Source organism: Lacerta agilis, chromosome 11 (assembly GCF_009819535.1).
Source record: "Lacerta agilis isolate rLacAgi1 chromosome 11, rLacAgi1.pri, whole genome shotgun sequence".
Lineage (NCBI taxonomy): Eukaryota > Metazoa > Chordata > Lepidosauria > Squamata > Lacertidae > Lacerta > Lacerta agilis.
Genome location: NC_046322.1, coordinates 48,707,415 through 48,724,164, shown reverse-complemented (window position 1 = coordinate 48,724,164; position 16,750 = coordinate 48,707,415). Strand labels below are relative to the sequence as shown.

The 16,750-nt window shown below is 42.6% G+C and overlaps 1 protein-coding gene across 1 annotated transcript in view; it reads right to left on the bottom strand.

Annotated features, from left to right (window-relative positions):
- SLC27A6 (solute carrier family 27 member 6) overlaps positions 1-16,015 on the bottom strand; it is a 35,543-nt gene extending 19,528 nt beyond the window's left edge. The window contains 4 exon segments of the mRNA XM_033164358.1: positions 3,583-3,707; positions 6,352-6,510; positions 8,439-8,645; positions 15,488-16,015. Of these exon segments, the coding sequence (XP_033020249.1) occupies positions 3,583-3,707; positions 6,352-6,510; positions 8,439-8,645; positions 15,488-15,968 (972 nt within the window). The 5' untranslated portion in view covers positions 15,969-16,015.
- Positions 16,016-16,750: the final 735 nt, after the last annotated feature.

Below are 16,750 nucleotides of genomic sequence, written 5' to 3'. Positions count from 1 at the left end.
TAGCTTTAAATGAGGGCTTATCCACACTTCTTTTTTGCTGCACTCTTTCCAGGCACAGGTTCACGCTTTAATGCTCTTGATTTCTTTTCTTTTTTTGCCTGAGCTCTCCTTGCAAAAACCCACTCTTTAAAGCTGAATAGGAGCAAACGTCAATTTGGGTTTTCTGCAGATTGACCTTTACTCCGATTGAGCTTCAAACAGCCGGGCAAAGGAAGCGTGCATATGCCCTAGGTCCCGCTGTGAGCATTGAGATTGTAGTTAGTTGTTTCACTGGTTACAATAAAAATTTATGCTGCAATTCTAAACACGCTCACATGGCAGAATACCACTTATATGGCAGAAAGCCCTGTTGAGCACAATCAGACTTGTTTTTATGCAGACTGTGCAAAGAATTGCATTCCTAGCCACAATTCCCTTAAGCTGGATCAGGGCAACCATTTTTAAAATGTGCAGAAAAGTCATTTAAATCATGTTGCTTTTTTGTTTATTCTGCTTATTCTCCTCCAGGCAATCAACTAAAATAGACTTGATTTAAGCACCTACTTTTAAAAGCACCTACCTTTAAAGGAATCTGATTCCTTGCTAATTTCAAATTGGCATGTCATCTGCACCACTGCAGCTACCCTTTGCTGAGGTCACTGAATTCTCTGTTATTGAAATGCAAATCCTGGTAACACCAGACTAAAAACAACAACAAATACTTTTATTGTGACCTTTTGTTCAGTGATGAAAAAAGACCAGTAGAGAAACCCCGCTCAATTCAGACTGAATGGTTCATTCATACCCCTACAGAAACTGAAACTCTCTAGTAGCCAGTTTGACATGCAGGTAAACTTTGTTTCCATTTATCCTTTTCATTAACAAAAGAAAGCTTTGTTTATTGGAGATATCCCACACAAGGAGACAGATTAATTCAAAGCTGCTATGGCATTGTTTGCAACCTTAATGATTTGCAAAATCACAGTTGCTGTCACAAGTCCTTGCAAAGTAACTAAACCAATTGAACACATCTCAATGCAGGAAATACTTTTGAGGCGACAGCCAGGGCAAGGGGCCAGCATTTGGGATTAAACATGTTGAGTAAGGAAACAGACCTATAGAGGCAAATGCAAAGTTGCAAACACTGGAAATACCATGATGACATCATGGAAACCTTATACAAATCTGAGAGCTATTAAGTGAGCAAGATTGGGCGAGATGGCCCTACAGAAACATGACAAGAGTTTAAGAGGTCATGCAATTTCATAAATATCATATTAATTGACTTTAGAAACTTTTTTTAGAGCAGCTTGGTTTTACTGTTTATGTGAATGCACTGTTACTGCAGTAACAGCGCATGGAAACGCCGTTTACCTTCCCGCCGGAGCGGTACCTGTTTATCTACTTGCACTTTGACATGCTTTCGAACTGCTAGGTTACTGCAGTAGTTTGTTGTTATTACTTACCTGCCTTTCACCCTAATATCCCATGGTAGGTTGCAACAATTAAAATACAATATCAGACTTATTGTATGCTTTGGGCGAGATTCATCTAAAGAACACCGTCAGCGGGAAGCCCTGCACTCGGACTTCCACTTGTGCAATGAGGCTTTCCCCCTCTCCTGTGTGCCCCCTGGCTCAGGGGGGAGAACCCTCAGACCAGCATGTGGGGGACAGGGAGGGGGGGTGTTGTTCCATCTTGCAAGCTAATAGCCTTGCGTAGACAGAGCATTTGTAATAGCATGACTCTGAATTCTATCTACCTTCGCTGTTTTAAATTATACTAGTTTGTTTCTTTCTACAGTGGTGCCCCGCTAGACAAATGCCTCGCTAGACGAAAAGCATTCGCTAGCGGAAGGCTGCCCCGCGTCAATGGGGCTGCCTCGCAAGATGGGGGAAAAAATTCGTCGTGCGAAAACCGCTACTTGCATTGGTGCTTCGCTAGACGAAAAAATCCCGACGAAGAAACTCGCAGAACGAATTATTTTCGTCTAGCGAGGCACCACTGTACTCTGTTAGCTGCCTTGGCAACATACATTATGTTGAAAGTGTGGGATGTGTTGTGTAAATAAATAAATAAATAACACAACATACTGTTGTTGTTTCTCCTTCAGCAGTTATGATTGCCCTAATAAGAGGGAGGCAGCTATTACAAAAAAAAACCAAAAATAAAACTGGCCTTGAACCAAAGCTTTAGCACTCCCAACGAGACATTGTTTTATTTCCTGCACAAACCCTATCTTCAATCTGTCATTTGCTATTCTCAGTTCTACACTGAAAAATATGCAACCTAAATCAGGCAGGGCTCATACCAGGCTGTCAACAATCTGATCTGATCCACATCCTTCTGAATATAACAGCATAGTAAAAAGAATGGGAACCCATTGATGCTGATTAACACTGGGTGTATATAAGGAATTTGTCTGGCTGGAGTGGCTGTGCCTTCAAATATTTTTTTGTAATTCTTCATCTGCGATATGAATTTGTAGGTGCTATTACACATTTATATAGGACAGTGGTGAGAACCAACAATTTGTATTTCTCTTGCTTTGAACTTCCCTATTGTTCTCTCTTGATTTATCTTCTACAGATTTATCTTCTTAAGTTTTTGCTGACTTACTTGTTAGATTTATAAACCCCTCTTCATTAACAGATATCAGGGCAGTTCACAATATAAGATGACAAAGAACACATTTTTCGGATGTTTGTGCATGACATGGCAGCAATGCTGTCAGTCCCAATACAGGCATGTCCATAAATAACTAAGGAATTCCCCATTTTATGGGGAAGTTGCGGAGCTAAAAATTAACTATGAAAAGTCTGAATCACTCTGCGTAAATATTGGCCCCAAAGTGCAAATGCACATCATGCATGCCATGGAGACTGCATCAAACTCTGCTTTCACGTGTACCATATTTTTCCATGTGTAGCACAACCCCATGTATAAGACGTCCCCTATTTTGGGGGGCTGAAAATTAAAGAAATTTTAAAATTAAGGAAGTTGTTGAGCTTTTGGGGGAAATCACAAAAACAGTTGTTGAGCTCATTTGTAATTTTGTTGAGCTGTTGAGCTGTTTTTCGATGACACCCCCCCCCTTGCCAAGTGTTCCCTGCTACCTACAAGGCTCCAGCCCTTGTTTACTTACCCTATTAACCCAAGTATAAGACAAACCCCAATTTATCACTAAAATTTTCATCAAAAGGTTGATGATAATATATTTGGCTGGGATCCTTGGCTCAAGAGAGATTTATGCATGCTTGGCATGACTGAAATTCTTGCAGCACCCATTTTTTCTTACTAAAAACATGTTGACATTCTTGCAATCTTGGGGACAAATCCAGCACTGCTTACCCAGGCTAGAAACCCAGATAGCAGGAGTGTTCCAACTCATTCAAAATTGTTCAGGTAAATCGCAACCATTAATGGAGGTCAGAGTTTTGTGCTCTGAGGTTTTCTGCCGCATGGTTTTAATAATTTTATGATGGTATCTGATTGTGTTTTATATTGTTTAAAATTGTCTTTCGTAAACTGCTCTAGGGTCTCATTAGATGAAGAGTGGGCTATAGATAAAACATATAAATATATTATTTCAAATGGACTTACCACAGGCTGCTTGCAAAGGTAACGACACAGTTCCCCAATGTATTGAATAACTGTAATATTATACTTTTTGCAATCAGTCCAGAACTGGCTAGCAGAAAACTTCTTTCTTAAAACACATGTTGCACCTTGGGGAAAAACAAAACCACAGTTTCAGGATTAATGTTTGGCTGACACTATGCACAGCACCTAATGGATAATCTTATTTAGGTCTAACATGCTTAAGAACAGATTTGAATTTAATTGATACGCACTTATTTTAATATTTTTTATAAAAAAAATCTATGTACATGCTGCAGTACATTGGGGCAGGGAACCTCACGAGTCTTGGGGGCTGCATGCAGATCCCCGTACCTCTCTGTCTGGCCCATGTACTCTACCCAGGCCACACCTCTTAGTGTCCCTGCTTTGCACACTATTTTTGAATGACTGGAATGGGTCTTTGAACTCTGATCATGTGTCCTGCTTGTTTCAATGGCTGATAGAGGTGTGAAAGATTGTACATAAAAATTAGGCTCCTGTAGAAAGGTAAAGTTTACATTTGTTGCCCCACCTACTTTTGCCTCTTTCCCCACCTACAACTGGCATGTGGCCCTCAAACAGCTTAGAAGGGAATATGGCCTCAGGCTGAGAGGGTCCCCACCCCTGAAACACACTGTGCCTTTGCATGAAGGCTGAACTTGGCTCAGTGACTCCGCTCTGTTGCCAGAGAAGAAGTGTGTTAGTCTGTTGTAGCAAAAGCAGCAACAGATTTATTATGGCACAAGCTTCTTCAAACACTTAATTGGATGCATAAACAATAATTCTATCCTTCCACAGGGCTCTTGGACGTTTTCACACTGCTGGCAGCCCACGATTGAGGCAAGTCCTTGATATCAGGGGAGCAGGGTGAACTGGGGTGTGCATTTTTAAGCCTTTTATGGTTGGTGGGTTGTACCTCAGGAGCTGACAGTGCTAGCTACCAGGTTGATCACCACGCCTGAACAACATGTTTGGTGTGCCTTGGAGGTAATTGATTCTACCACAACACTCTTGTAATGCTAAATATCCCTTAAACTAGGATGGGCTACCCTACTGGCATGACCAGATCCCACCACCACCACCACCATCATCATCGTGTATTATTTATACCCTGCCCATCTGGCTGGGTTGCTCCAGCCACTCGGGGCAGCTCCCAACAGAATATTATTATTAATAATAAAAAGCGATAAAACATCATATATTAAAAACTTCCCTAAACAGGGCTGCCTTCAGATGTCTTCTAAAAGTCAGATAGTTGTTTATTTCCTTGACATCCGATGGGAGGGCATTCCACAGGGCGGGCGCCACTACCAATAAAGCCCTCTGTCTGGTTCCCTGTAACCTCACTTCCTGCAGTGAGGGAACCGCCCGAAGACCCTCGGAGCTGGACCTCAGTGTTCAGGCTAAATGATGGGGGGTGGAGACGCTCCTTCAGGTATACTGGGCTCCCAGGCTTTGCTCCTGGTCCTTCAGGGGCACAGTTACCCCGTTCAGGTACTAGGGATAGGCAGACTGCAACCATGCAAAATGTATTTCTGATCTTAGCAGTTATATATCAAGCTGTGGTCAGGGCCAGGCCATATTGGCTGCCACCCTTCTGGGAAGTACTGGTAAATTTCCCTTGAGGTAAAAATGCCTGTTTACACAGAAATGTGCAGAATGCTATATGAACCCAGAAGGGATGTTTAATTTGCTTGTTGCTCCTTAGAGTTTGGATGCCCTGCTTATCCAACCGCACCCACTGACACTTTTTTGTGCATGCAGGAGTCCTCTACATATCAGAAAGTTACTACTATACATGGTATTAGTGTGAACTTTCATCCATTTTATGCAGAAGAAAAACTAAGACCCACCTTTTCAGAGTAATTTGTTTGGCTGATTAGGAAAAAGTGAAACTGCAGTAAGTGCCTCCCCCTACTTTTTAAACAGAAGATGCTTTCCTGTCTGTCTTTCTCCCAGTAGATCATAGAAAACAAATTGTGCTTATCACCATATGATCTGCAGCCAGTACAGAACCATCTCAAGAACATAAAGCTCTCCTCAGAGGCCTGTAACATGTATCCTATGGGAGCAGCATGTATCAGGTGGAAGAAGATATTCTCCAGAGCTTCTTACAGCTGCCCTTTCCCATGACCCAGGGCTCTGACTCTCCATCCTTATAGGGCTGGGTCCCTTAAAAGCAGCTCTACTCATAAGCAATGGGGCTCAGCTGTTCTGAGAAAGCAGCAGTCCTATTTAAGGCTCAGTGTAGGGTTCCTGGTTGTCATAGGGATATTAAGGCCTGCTTTGTCTGACCTGCAGCCTAAGCTTCATTTGGATCTATCCAGCTGATACCTGCATTGCTTGTCTTTTGGAACTTGACCTCTGCTTTGCCTGACCTTGCCTTGATGGAACCTAACCTGTAACTTTGCATTCCTACAATATGCCAAGCATGCACCCGAAACATGGACTAGAAGCTGTCCCCTGGCTAGGACAGAATGCACCCCTGCACATGAATTATAATTCTGTAATAATCAAGGAAATTGCTGAGCTTCTCTAAACTGGTACCACAGCAAAGTGGCAGAATGAAATGTGACTTAAAGCAACTACAAGGCACACCCCATTAATGTGATTATTGGTTGAGGGTCTTTTCTTGGCTTATTCTAACTATTTCAGTGTAGAAGTTGATCATTCATCTCCTTTAGAAACACTTGTTATGCAGTTTAACAATACACGCTTTCCATCAACATGAGTAAAGACTGCTTGCCTTACCCAGTTCAATACATCCACCTATGCCAAGTAGAGAGGCTGCACTGTGGTAAAGAGGGAGAGTAATATAAATTATGTCATCAGGAGTAGCACCAAATGCCCATAATCCAGCAGCTCCTTTTAGAACTTGCAGGTGACTGATAATTGCAGCCTTTGGTAAACCTGAAATAAAGAAATAAAATATACGCAAACATTTTTTTTCCCTTTCAAAGAAAGTAAACACTGCTTAATTACAAAATTACAAAAAGCTACCTTTTGCACTCCAGGGTGAAATTTTCCTCTTTATGCTAAAATAGGTTATGTAATCTGCACAAATTGTTCTGGGATATTACTAAGTAACATCCAAAATAAATAAACAAACCAGTTGCCCATTCACTATATATTCTGCGAAAAGATTAAAATAACAGGCAAGTCAATGCATTAAGAAAACATATTATTTCAAAACGGGATATTGAAATTTGATGTAAAATGATTTTATTGTTTGATGAAAATGAAATAATATTTTTTTTAAAGAAAATGTATTATTTCAAAACAATTAGCCAGTTTATGGAAACTATATACTCCCTGCTACCCAGGTATATAAAACAAAAAGCTCCATCAATGACACCCCCCCCAAAAAAACTATTACAACTTTTTACAGATTGGACATCCTGATGTTATTTCACCTATGGCACTTTCCTGATCTAAATTCAGCCATCGCATCTTGAAGCTATAGGCATCAAAGGAGTTATAGGCGTGAATTAGATTAGGAAAATAGCTTGATTGGTGGAGGGAGGGGAACAAACTGTTAACCATCTCCCTTTCCCCTCAGCTTCATTTGAATAAAAGAAAAAAATGTCTGGTGATCCAATCTCTGATATTCTATATCACATATAGTTGGGTCTAATTATTTCCTTGGAAAAGAGCTTCTCTTCTGGTCACACTACCTTCTTTACTTGAATTATAAAGTTGTAATTTTTTAGGCAAATTCTATATGCAGCATGAATTAAAACGACTTACGCTTCAACCTGATCCTGGAAGATGTGAGAGGGTTTTTTTTCCATTTCAACAGCATGTGCTGCTGCTGCATTCATTTCAATAGGGACCATGCACACAAGTGTGGCTTTAAATGTATGTAAAATTAAGATTTAAGCACTTGACACTTGGTTTCAATAACATAAGTTAAAAGGGAGAGGGTGAATGTGTGCTATATCATTGATCAGGAAATATTATGGGTAATGGAGATAAGACATGTTCTGCAAGCATCAGAGAAGAAAAAGAAAAGGCATCTATAATATTGGTATATGACACAGACACACAAATTAGCCTTTGCTGTTAATCCGAATGTAAGGAAAAGATGGCAAATAGGGCCTCTTAAATAATATTTAATACAAAAATAATTGTAAAATTTAACAAATAACAATAATACTATGAGTGGAACATTTGTTTTTAATCAGCTATATAATGTTGCTTTTAATGTCCTCTGATAAGGAGTGTTTCAAAACAAGCACATAAAGATCTTAGCTTCTTAGCATCTCTACCAATGGCAACAAACCTGGCCATCTGCTTCAAAACTAAAGGGCTAGTTAGTAACTTAATCCTATTTTCTTTCTCCACAATGACCTGTAAGCTCAGCAAGCTTGGACAGGAAACATTTCATAACAGATGTATAACAACATGTTAAGAAAGGAGATTATAAAGCTCACAAAGCCAAATTCCAAAGCTATGTCACATGATCAGAAAATATGCTGCTATTTGTTCCTGTGTTCAAAGTAGAATTAGTAGGTGGTGGATGCTGTTTTTGCAATATTAAAAGGTAAAACAAAAAGTAGTTATTTCTTTAATGAGTAAGTTTAATGCCCTGCCCATCTGGAAAAACTGAAAAGCTTACTACTATATAGGTTTATGGGGTCAGAAGTATACAGTACGCAGCTGGCCTTAAACAAGAAAGAAATAATTGTTTTGCAAGCCAAGAACTTTTCCAGGTAGGGCCCTCCCATATCAGTGTAGATTTGTAGTGTGTTTGCACTAGGCCAATCATTAAAAAAAACAACTAGAAAAAGCACAATCACTTCTGACTGTGTATCAAAAACATTTATAGAATGTTGTACCTGTTGTTCCAGAGGTAAAAATGTAGAGGTGAGGATCCTTCAAGTTTTTAGCAGCACAGAGGTTAACTGGTACAGGATCATCAGAGGCTACTTCCAGCTTGTCCAAAATAGTATCAACATGTGGGAATGTGGATTCTTTCGCCATCACCCAAATCCTGATATCTTCTTGGAGGCTAGGAAGAATTTCCTCTAAGGTTCCAAGCATATCTAAAAAATAATATTGCAACATATTAAATATAATACTGGATTCAATAAATATATATCAGTAGTGAAATGCCTGTCAAGATCAGAGACTGGGGCAGGAAGCAGGTCAGGTATGTGTCCCAGATTACAATCTTCACCAGAAACCAAAAGGAGCCACTGAGAACAAAATATACTATCATCTAGAAACCACCATTCTGCTTTTCATTTCTACACTGCACTAGGGTATGAGAAAGACATGTGATTAGCTTCACGCAACACTAATCCAAAGTTTGACAAAAGGGTAACTAAGCTATGCCTTCCCCCAGATGTTGTCGGACTACCTGAACATTAGCTGTCCTGGCTGGAGCCGATGGGATCCAACAACTTTAGCAGGGCCACGGGTTAGCTAGTCCTGGCTTAGCATTATGGGGGAAAACACATGAAGAAGAGTTTGGATTTGGATTTGATATCCCGCTTTATCACTACCCTAAGGAGTCTCAAAGGAGCTAACAATCTCCTTTCCCTTCCTCCTCCACAACACTCTGTGAGGTGAGTGAGGCTGAGAGACTTCAGAGAAGTGTGACTAGCACAGGGTCACCCAGCAGCTGCATGTGGAGGAGCAGAGACGCGAACCCGGTTCACCAGATTACAAGTCTACCGCTCTTAACCACTACACCACACATGCACATGCATGCATCCCTGCTTCTCTTCTGATGTGGCTGTGAAGAGGCCAGAGGATTCTCCTTGGCAGATCTTAAATATAAGCTCAATTTGTACTGGGAGAGGTGGTTTTGTTAAGTATCCTTGTCCCAAGTGGTTTAGGCTTTAAATGTTAACAACAAAACCCTGAATTTGCCTTAATGTCTCATTAAGATGTGCCACATCTTTCAAAACTGGCACAGTACCTCTACAGCTGGGTGTCCCACTAAGCACTCTAGCAGCTGCATTTTCAGCTGGCTGTAGCTTGCAAACCAGATGCAAGGGTAGCGCCATGTACAGCATATTACTGTAGTCTAATTGGGAGGTTACCAATGTATGGACCATCTATGGAAAGCTCTCAGTGTATAAAACTGGTTGTAGATGGAACACCAACCAAAGCTGGTAATGGGTGCTTTGAGCCACTGAGGCCACCAGGGCTTCTAATGAAAACAATGAATCTAGAAGAAGCCCCAAATCACACACCTGCTCCTTCATATGGAATACAACCCGCTCTAGAGCTTGTACACAACTCGGTTTCCAGACATAGCCACTATCTTGTCAGGATTAAGTGACAGTTTATTTAGAACATATTGTCCCTCCCAATTCAGATGTTACAGAGAAATAGAGCTTGTCACCGTCAGTATACCAGTGACATATTGACCCATAGCTCCTAATGACACTCCCATTGGCTTCATATGGACATTAGATAGTACTAGGGACAAAATCATGCCCTATGGCACACCACAGAGGGTCAACGCACAGTCATCCCAAAACATTTTCTGGAATCAATCCTGTAAGCAGAACTGAACCCACCATAAAATGGGGCACTCATCCTGTGACTCAGGGACATCCCAGGAGGATACCACAATCAACAGTATCAAAACCTGCTGGAAGTACATAGAGTTCATAAAGAATCGGCAGGTTGCAGCTGCTCCCATTCTCTTGATAGAATAGCATTTCAATGATGCCTAGTGATTATGTTTCCATATCATCTTACATCACTTCCTAAAGTACAGTACTTTTCAAAGCAAGTTAATTTTGTTAAATAAAATCCATTTCCCCTGATTCTAAACACACATTAGTTTCTCCTTACTTTTTCAGAATGAATTTCATCAATGCAAGAACTTACTCCCATCAATCTTTAATTTAAGACAGCTGCATTCATCTGGTAATATGTAGGCTAATAGAACTTTCAGAAGAAAGACTTTTAAAGCAAAATATTAAACTGAAACATGCTAAAAGAATAAACAATCCAAGTACAACTCCAGATGTCATTCATTTCTACTTCAGTTTCAGCATAATTTTTAGAGTACAATCAGTCTCACAGTGATCCTATAAAACTCAATTCAGTAATTTTTGTGGCGATTCAACAATATTTACTGAACTGCTCCTTAAAACACAAATTGAATTATCTAGTGATTTTTTAAAATGCGTACATTTTCTCCATACTTGGCTCCTGTTCTTAATAACTATCTCATAGAACAGAGGGTCATACTCCACATAAGCACAACAAAACAAGACACAAGTCTATTTACCATATGCAACAAATGACACATGGAATTTGTACAATATTAACAAGGAATTAACTGCCATGCAAGACCACGTAGTCTTGTGTTAAGTGGTCAAAGAGACAATGATGAGGATTCTTGAAATACAATTAATCTTCCAGAGAGTTTTACTGGTGTCATTTTACAGAAATCTTTAGCATCAACTAAAGTTGGATTTTAAAATTATGTTATTCATGTGTCTTCTATATGATAATCTATATGTATAGGCCTATATGTATCAGCTATTTCAGGAAAACATGTTATACATGCTCAGGACCACAATGCCCCAAGGACCACCTCTTTCTGTGGTAGCTCCGTGTTTGTGGAATGCTCTCCCCAAGAAGCCTTGCCTGGTGCCTTCATTACATGTCTATAGGCGCCAGGTGAAAACCTTCTTCAACCAGGCATTTGGCTGATTAACATTCTATGGCTTTTTAAATGTGTTTGTGGGAGGGGTTTATTGGTTCATTTTTGTTTTATTATGTATTTTATATTCTTCATTTGCATTTTTCTGTTGTGAACCGCCCTAGGATCTTCTGATGAAGGGTGGTATGCAAATTTAATAAATAATAATAAAGTAATTCTCAAATACTTATGCCTGTCAATGGAAATCAGCATTTACTGTTTTCAATAATCAAATCCTTATTGATCACTGTATTCTTCCCCACTTGGTAATTCTGCATCAGGGAGAGGCTTTCATATTGGAAGGCAAGAATGTTGGGAGTCTGCAAACCTTCTAGGAAGCTTTAAGAGGTTGGGTGATGGGAGATAATTTGGACACCCAAACTTTTATATCACCTTGGAAGGGTTTATTTATTGTTTATTTGTAATATGCCCTTCTCACAAGAGTTCCAGAGTATCAGACGATAACATTATAAATCATAACTGATAAACATGCAAAACAAATCAAAGAGCATCATAAAATTAAGTAAAAATCACCATGTAGATGGGTTAGCAGTTGCACGCATGTGGGGATAGCTGACACTACAAGGCACCATCCTCTGCATTCTACTGTCCATGCAACCATGCATAGGGAGCGTAACTGCTGTCTTCGAATATCTGAAGGGCGGTCATACGGAAGATGAAGCAAATTTGTTCCTTGCTGTTCCAGAGAACAGGACTAGACTCAGTGGGTGGAAACTGCATGAAAGCAGATTACAGCTAAACATCAGGAGAAGCTTCCTAACTCTAAGAGCTGTTCAGTAGAACATGCTGCCTCAGGAAGTACGGTATTCTCTCTCCTTCACCAGAGGTATTTAAGCAGACCCAACCCACTGAGCCTCTTGGGCTTGCAGATCGGAAGGTTGGCAGTTTGAATCTGCATGACACTGGTGAGCTCCCGTTGCTGTCTCAGCTTCTGCCAGCCTAGCAGTTTGAAAGCACACCAGTGCAAGTAGATAAATAGGTACCGCTCTGGTGTGAAGGTAAACGGTGTTTCCGTGTGCTGCTCTGGTTCGCCAGAAGCGGCTTAGTCATGCTGGCTACATGACCCAGAAGCTGTATACCAGCTCCCTCGGCCAATAAATTGTTTCTTAATTTTATTTATTTTTATTCTTTTTTGTTTGTTTGTAACGTTTATTGTACAATTATGGTAAATAGTATACATTGTGTATTGTATATTGTATATTTGATAACCAAACTACAATAAAACTCTGAGGGGGGGGGAAATAGGTACCGCTGCAGCGGGAAGGTAAACAGCATTTCCGTGCACTCTAGAACTCGTTACAGTGTCCCATTGTGCCAGAAGCGCTTTAGTCATGCTGGCCAGATGGCCCAGAAAGCTGTCTGTGGACAAACGCCGCCTCCCTCGGCCTGAAAGCGAGATGAGCACCACAGCCCAGAGTCACCTTTGACTGGACTTAACCGTCCAGGGGTCCTTTACCTTTTTACAGCACTGAACAGGGGAGGTTCGATTACATTAAAGAGAGAGAGATTTCTGCATTGCAGGGGGTTGGACTAGAAGACCCTTTGGGTTCCTTCAACTCTACAATTCTATGAGTATGTCCACAGTGCCTCCCAATTCTACTATTTTACCCAGCAGTCCCACGTCTATAAATGCCCCTCTTCATCCGCAATACCTTAGCAAACCCAGGTATGGAATTGCCAAAGATACATTAGCTGACTTAACGTGTATTTTATTTAATAAAATCTGTATACCACTTAATTGTAAACAAAGCCTCTGGCTTATATTCAAGGTAGTGCTAAGGTTCCATAAGTGTAAGGAGTTTCCTTGAGGGATGGAAGTTTATCATCTGTTCTCCCTCTGTATGCCCCTAAAATCTTTTCTGGGTTTCCCCCCAGACTCTAAAGAGCAGATCTAGGGATGGGATGGGATGCAGGGAACATGAGAGGGAGCAATTTCCATTTTGCTAGCAGGAATCCTTGTGCTGGCTCCTGCTAGTGCAACAGGTTAGCTGAATATAGCTTTCCATATTAGAGCCATAACTAATAGAATGAACTACCACTTGCTGGCTCATGCTGACTCATGCTGCTATTCAACAAGACATATAAGAATAATCAATCCTACAGATTCCTATGGATTCCACACACAAAAAACCCCACTTATGTCCCTGTGGAGATGGCAGCACCGACACAGTGGTGCATGCCCTTCTGGCTTGCACTCTTTATAAAGACTTGAGGAATGAGATTATCACCCCTCTCTTATTGTCCATTCCAGGTCACTCAACCACTGCCACAGTGTCCTCCTGGCAGATCAAGAGGAGCAGATGACAGCAAAGGTTGCAAGGTTTTTAGCTGGGGCAATCAGAATAAGATCCACTATTTGACCCCTGATTCAGGACCCTAAAGTGTGTTTTATATAATCGACTTTTTATTTCTGTTCTTTGTATATTGCATTGCTGTTTTGCTGCTATGGCCGATGGCTGACGCAAATAAAGATTCATTCATTCACTCACTCATTCATTCACTCAAGACTTCTAAATTGGCTGCTAAAGCATAACTGAGACCAAGTAATATTGAGAATCTGCCCCAAATCCTTAAGATACGAAGAAAATCGCTGTGCATGCTATATGCAACTTCTAGCAAAACATGGGACCTTTTTGTTGCTAAAGCACCTTGTCCTTGTGATTACAATTTAGAACACCCTCACCTACCACTATAAGTTTATATATTCAGAATAGCGCCAAAGCTTTTTCAGGACTCTTGTGTGTGCATGCTTGTATGTAACAGTCTCCACGCACATGCAAATGTAGACTATCAAGGAGAAAGCTTTACCCTATCAAACCATTTTCTATGCTCACAGACCTTTCTACTCTAAGAAGTATTCAAATACGCAATCACTGATCTGCATGCAGCCTGAGTTGGTATCACAGGAACAAACTCCGAGAGGCTAAGGTCCATTCGGCCCCCCCAAAAAAATTGAGGGGACAGGGCTCCCGCAAAGTTGACAGACATTGCCATTCATATAGGGTGCATACAGCATGTGGGGCAGAGCTTAACTGCCCTCCAATATTTTATTCAAGTTGGCATCCCTGGTTGACATAAACCCCCACCCCGCTTCTCTAGATTCTCTAGAATGAACATGGGTGTAGCCAGTATTTTGTTAGGGGTGGCAGAACCAATGTGATTGGTCAGTTAGTTAAGTATTTCTATTGTTTTACTTGATCAGGGAGGGGATCCACTGCCCCCTTTGGCCACGCCCATGAGAAGGAATAAACTATACAGCACATTGAGGAGGGAGAATGAAGTGCACTAGGATAGAGAGGTGGGCAATATGCAAATATCAGGTGCAGTGTTAGAAACTGAGATATGGAAGTTAGGAGCTAAATGGTGCCTAAACCATAGGTTATCTGAAGAAGTGTGCATGCACAAGAAAGCTCATACCAAGAACAAACTTAGTTGGTCTCTAAGGTGCTACTGCAATGATTTATTTATTTTTTTACTTAGGTTAGGGGCACAACCATGGAATGTCTAGGCACTTTTTAAAGAACAAGAATACAAAACTGAAAATGAATGAACCACAGCTAAAATATTTTGTTCATTTTTCACATGGTTGATCCTATCCCCCTAATATTCTTCAGAGGGTCTCTTGTTTTTACTCTTTTTTTAAATTTTATTTTGACAACATAACCATAAATAAGAATAAAAATGTGCACACCACCACCGAGGCCGTTCCATTTTAACTATCCAACCTCCCCAAATATCAACACCTCTTGCGATGGTTTGACCCCTCTCTGTTTTAAGAGTACAAATTCTACAAACACCCTCCATGTCTCCTCAAAACCATTTCTCCTGCTTATTCCCCGTCTCACCTTAATGGCACATGTTTATTTATCATTAATAGCTATATCCCACAATTCTTTATACCATCCTTCCATTTTATATTCTACTTGCCTCTTCCTAGCTATAATGATTCGTGCAGCTGTCAATAAATTTGTGAGCAAGTCCTTCACAGCCTGCGAAAAGAGGGTCTCTTCTCTAGGTCTCCGGAGAGTAGCTGGAAGTGGGGAGGCAGAAAAAGCTCCCCCTCTCCTTCCACTCTGCAGTTTTAATCCGAAATCTCAGGCTCCCAGAAACTGCTCTCGCTAAGGAAATTCCCTGTCGCCAAAGGCGCCTAGAACAACGGGCGAGTTTCAAACACTGATCGGGCGCATACTTTACCTGCTCCCACCACCAGCATCTTGGGCGCGCAGCTGGCGATGCAGTGCAGGAGGGACCTGGCGCGGACGTTGAAGTTGAGGAAAGCCACCACGCAGCCCAGCTTGGCCAGCCCAAACCACGCGTGGATGAAGTCGGGCTCGTTGCTCATGAGCAGAGCCACGGTGTCACCCCTCGCCAGCGCCCCTTCCTCGAGGAACAGCCGCGCCACCTGGTTGCTCCTCCGGTCCACCTCCCGGTAGGTGTGCACCTGCTCCTCGTAGATGAGGAACGGCTTGTCGGGCTGCCGCCGGGCCAGCGTCCCGAAGCGCTCGAGCGCGGTAGAAACGCTGCCGCGCAGCCTGTAGACTTCGACCCTCAAGCCATAGCGCGCCACTTTCAGCAAGTACTTCAGGTCGGCCCAGAAGTAAGGGAAGAAGAGCTTCTGGAGGAAGTGCAAGGAGACGAGACCGGCCGCCACTCCCGTCGCCCAAGAGGGAAACATGAGCTCGGCGGCCGGGGCAAAAAAACGACGACGACGGTGCGCGGAAAGCCTTTTTTTCGGAAGACCAAACAGGCGGACAAACAAACGCACGCCGCCCGCCTCCGCCTCGCCAAGGGAGAGGGGAGGAGCCAGTCACCCGAGGCGCCCGGGAAGCCTCGTAAAGGAGCCGGGAGCGGAGGGAGGGCGCCGCTCAAAGGAGATGAAGACGCAGCAGCGGCTCTCCTTTTGAAGGGGCTTCGGGCCCCGCCCGCACCTGCTGCTGCCCCTGAAGAAGCGGAGGGTCCTCGTTCCCTCAGCGGACTTGAGGCAGCGGCAGCGACTTCTCCCGCCGGCCGTCCCAGGAAAGCGCCGCCGGCGAAGGCGTGGAGAGGCTGTTGCGCGCGCGCGCCTCCTTCGTCGTCTTCCTCCTCACTCCTCCACTCAGCCCTTGCATAAGGCGACGGCCTCCGGCTGCCGGCGTCGACTCCGCCCCTTCGCCCGAGGCGGCGGCGGGAAAAGCGAGCGGACCGCTGCCCGTCCTCTCGCCTCACGATACGCGGGAGCAGAGGTGCCAACTTGCGCGCCTGCGTAGGAGCCGAGGTCCCTTCGGCGGCCCCCGCCCCCATAAAGTATCTGAGGGGGCCGCCCTCCCCCGAAGTTCACGGGCGTTGCCATTCGAATGGTGTGCGCGTGATCAATGATGTGGGGCGGGGCTTACCTGGCCCCCAATATTTTATTCCAGTTGGTACCCCTGGCTGTGACGTCATACATGCATAACGTCACCTCTCCACCATGCCATGCCA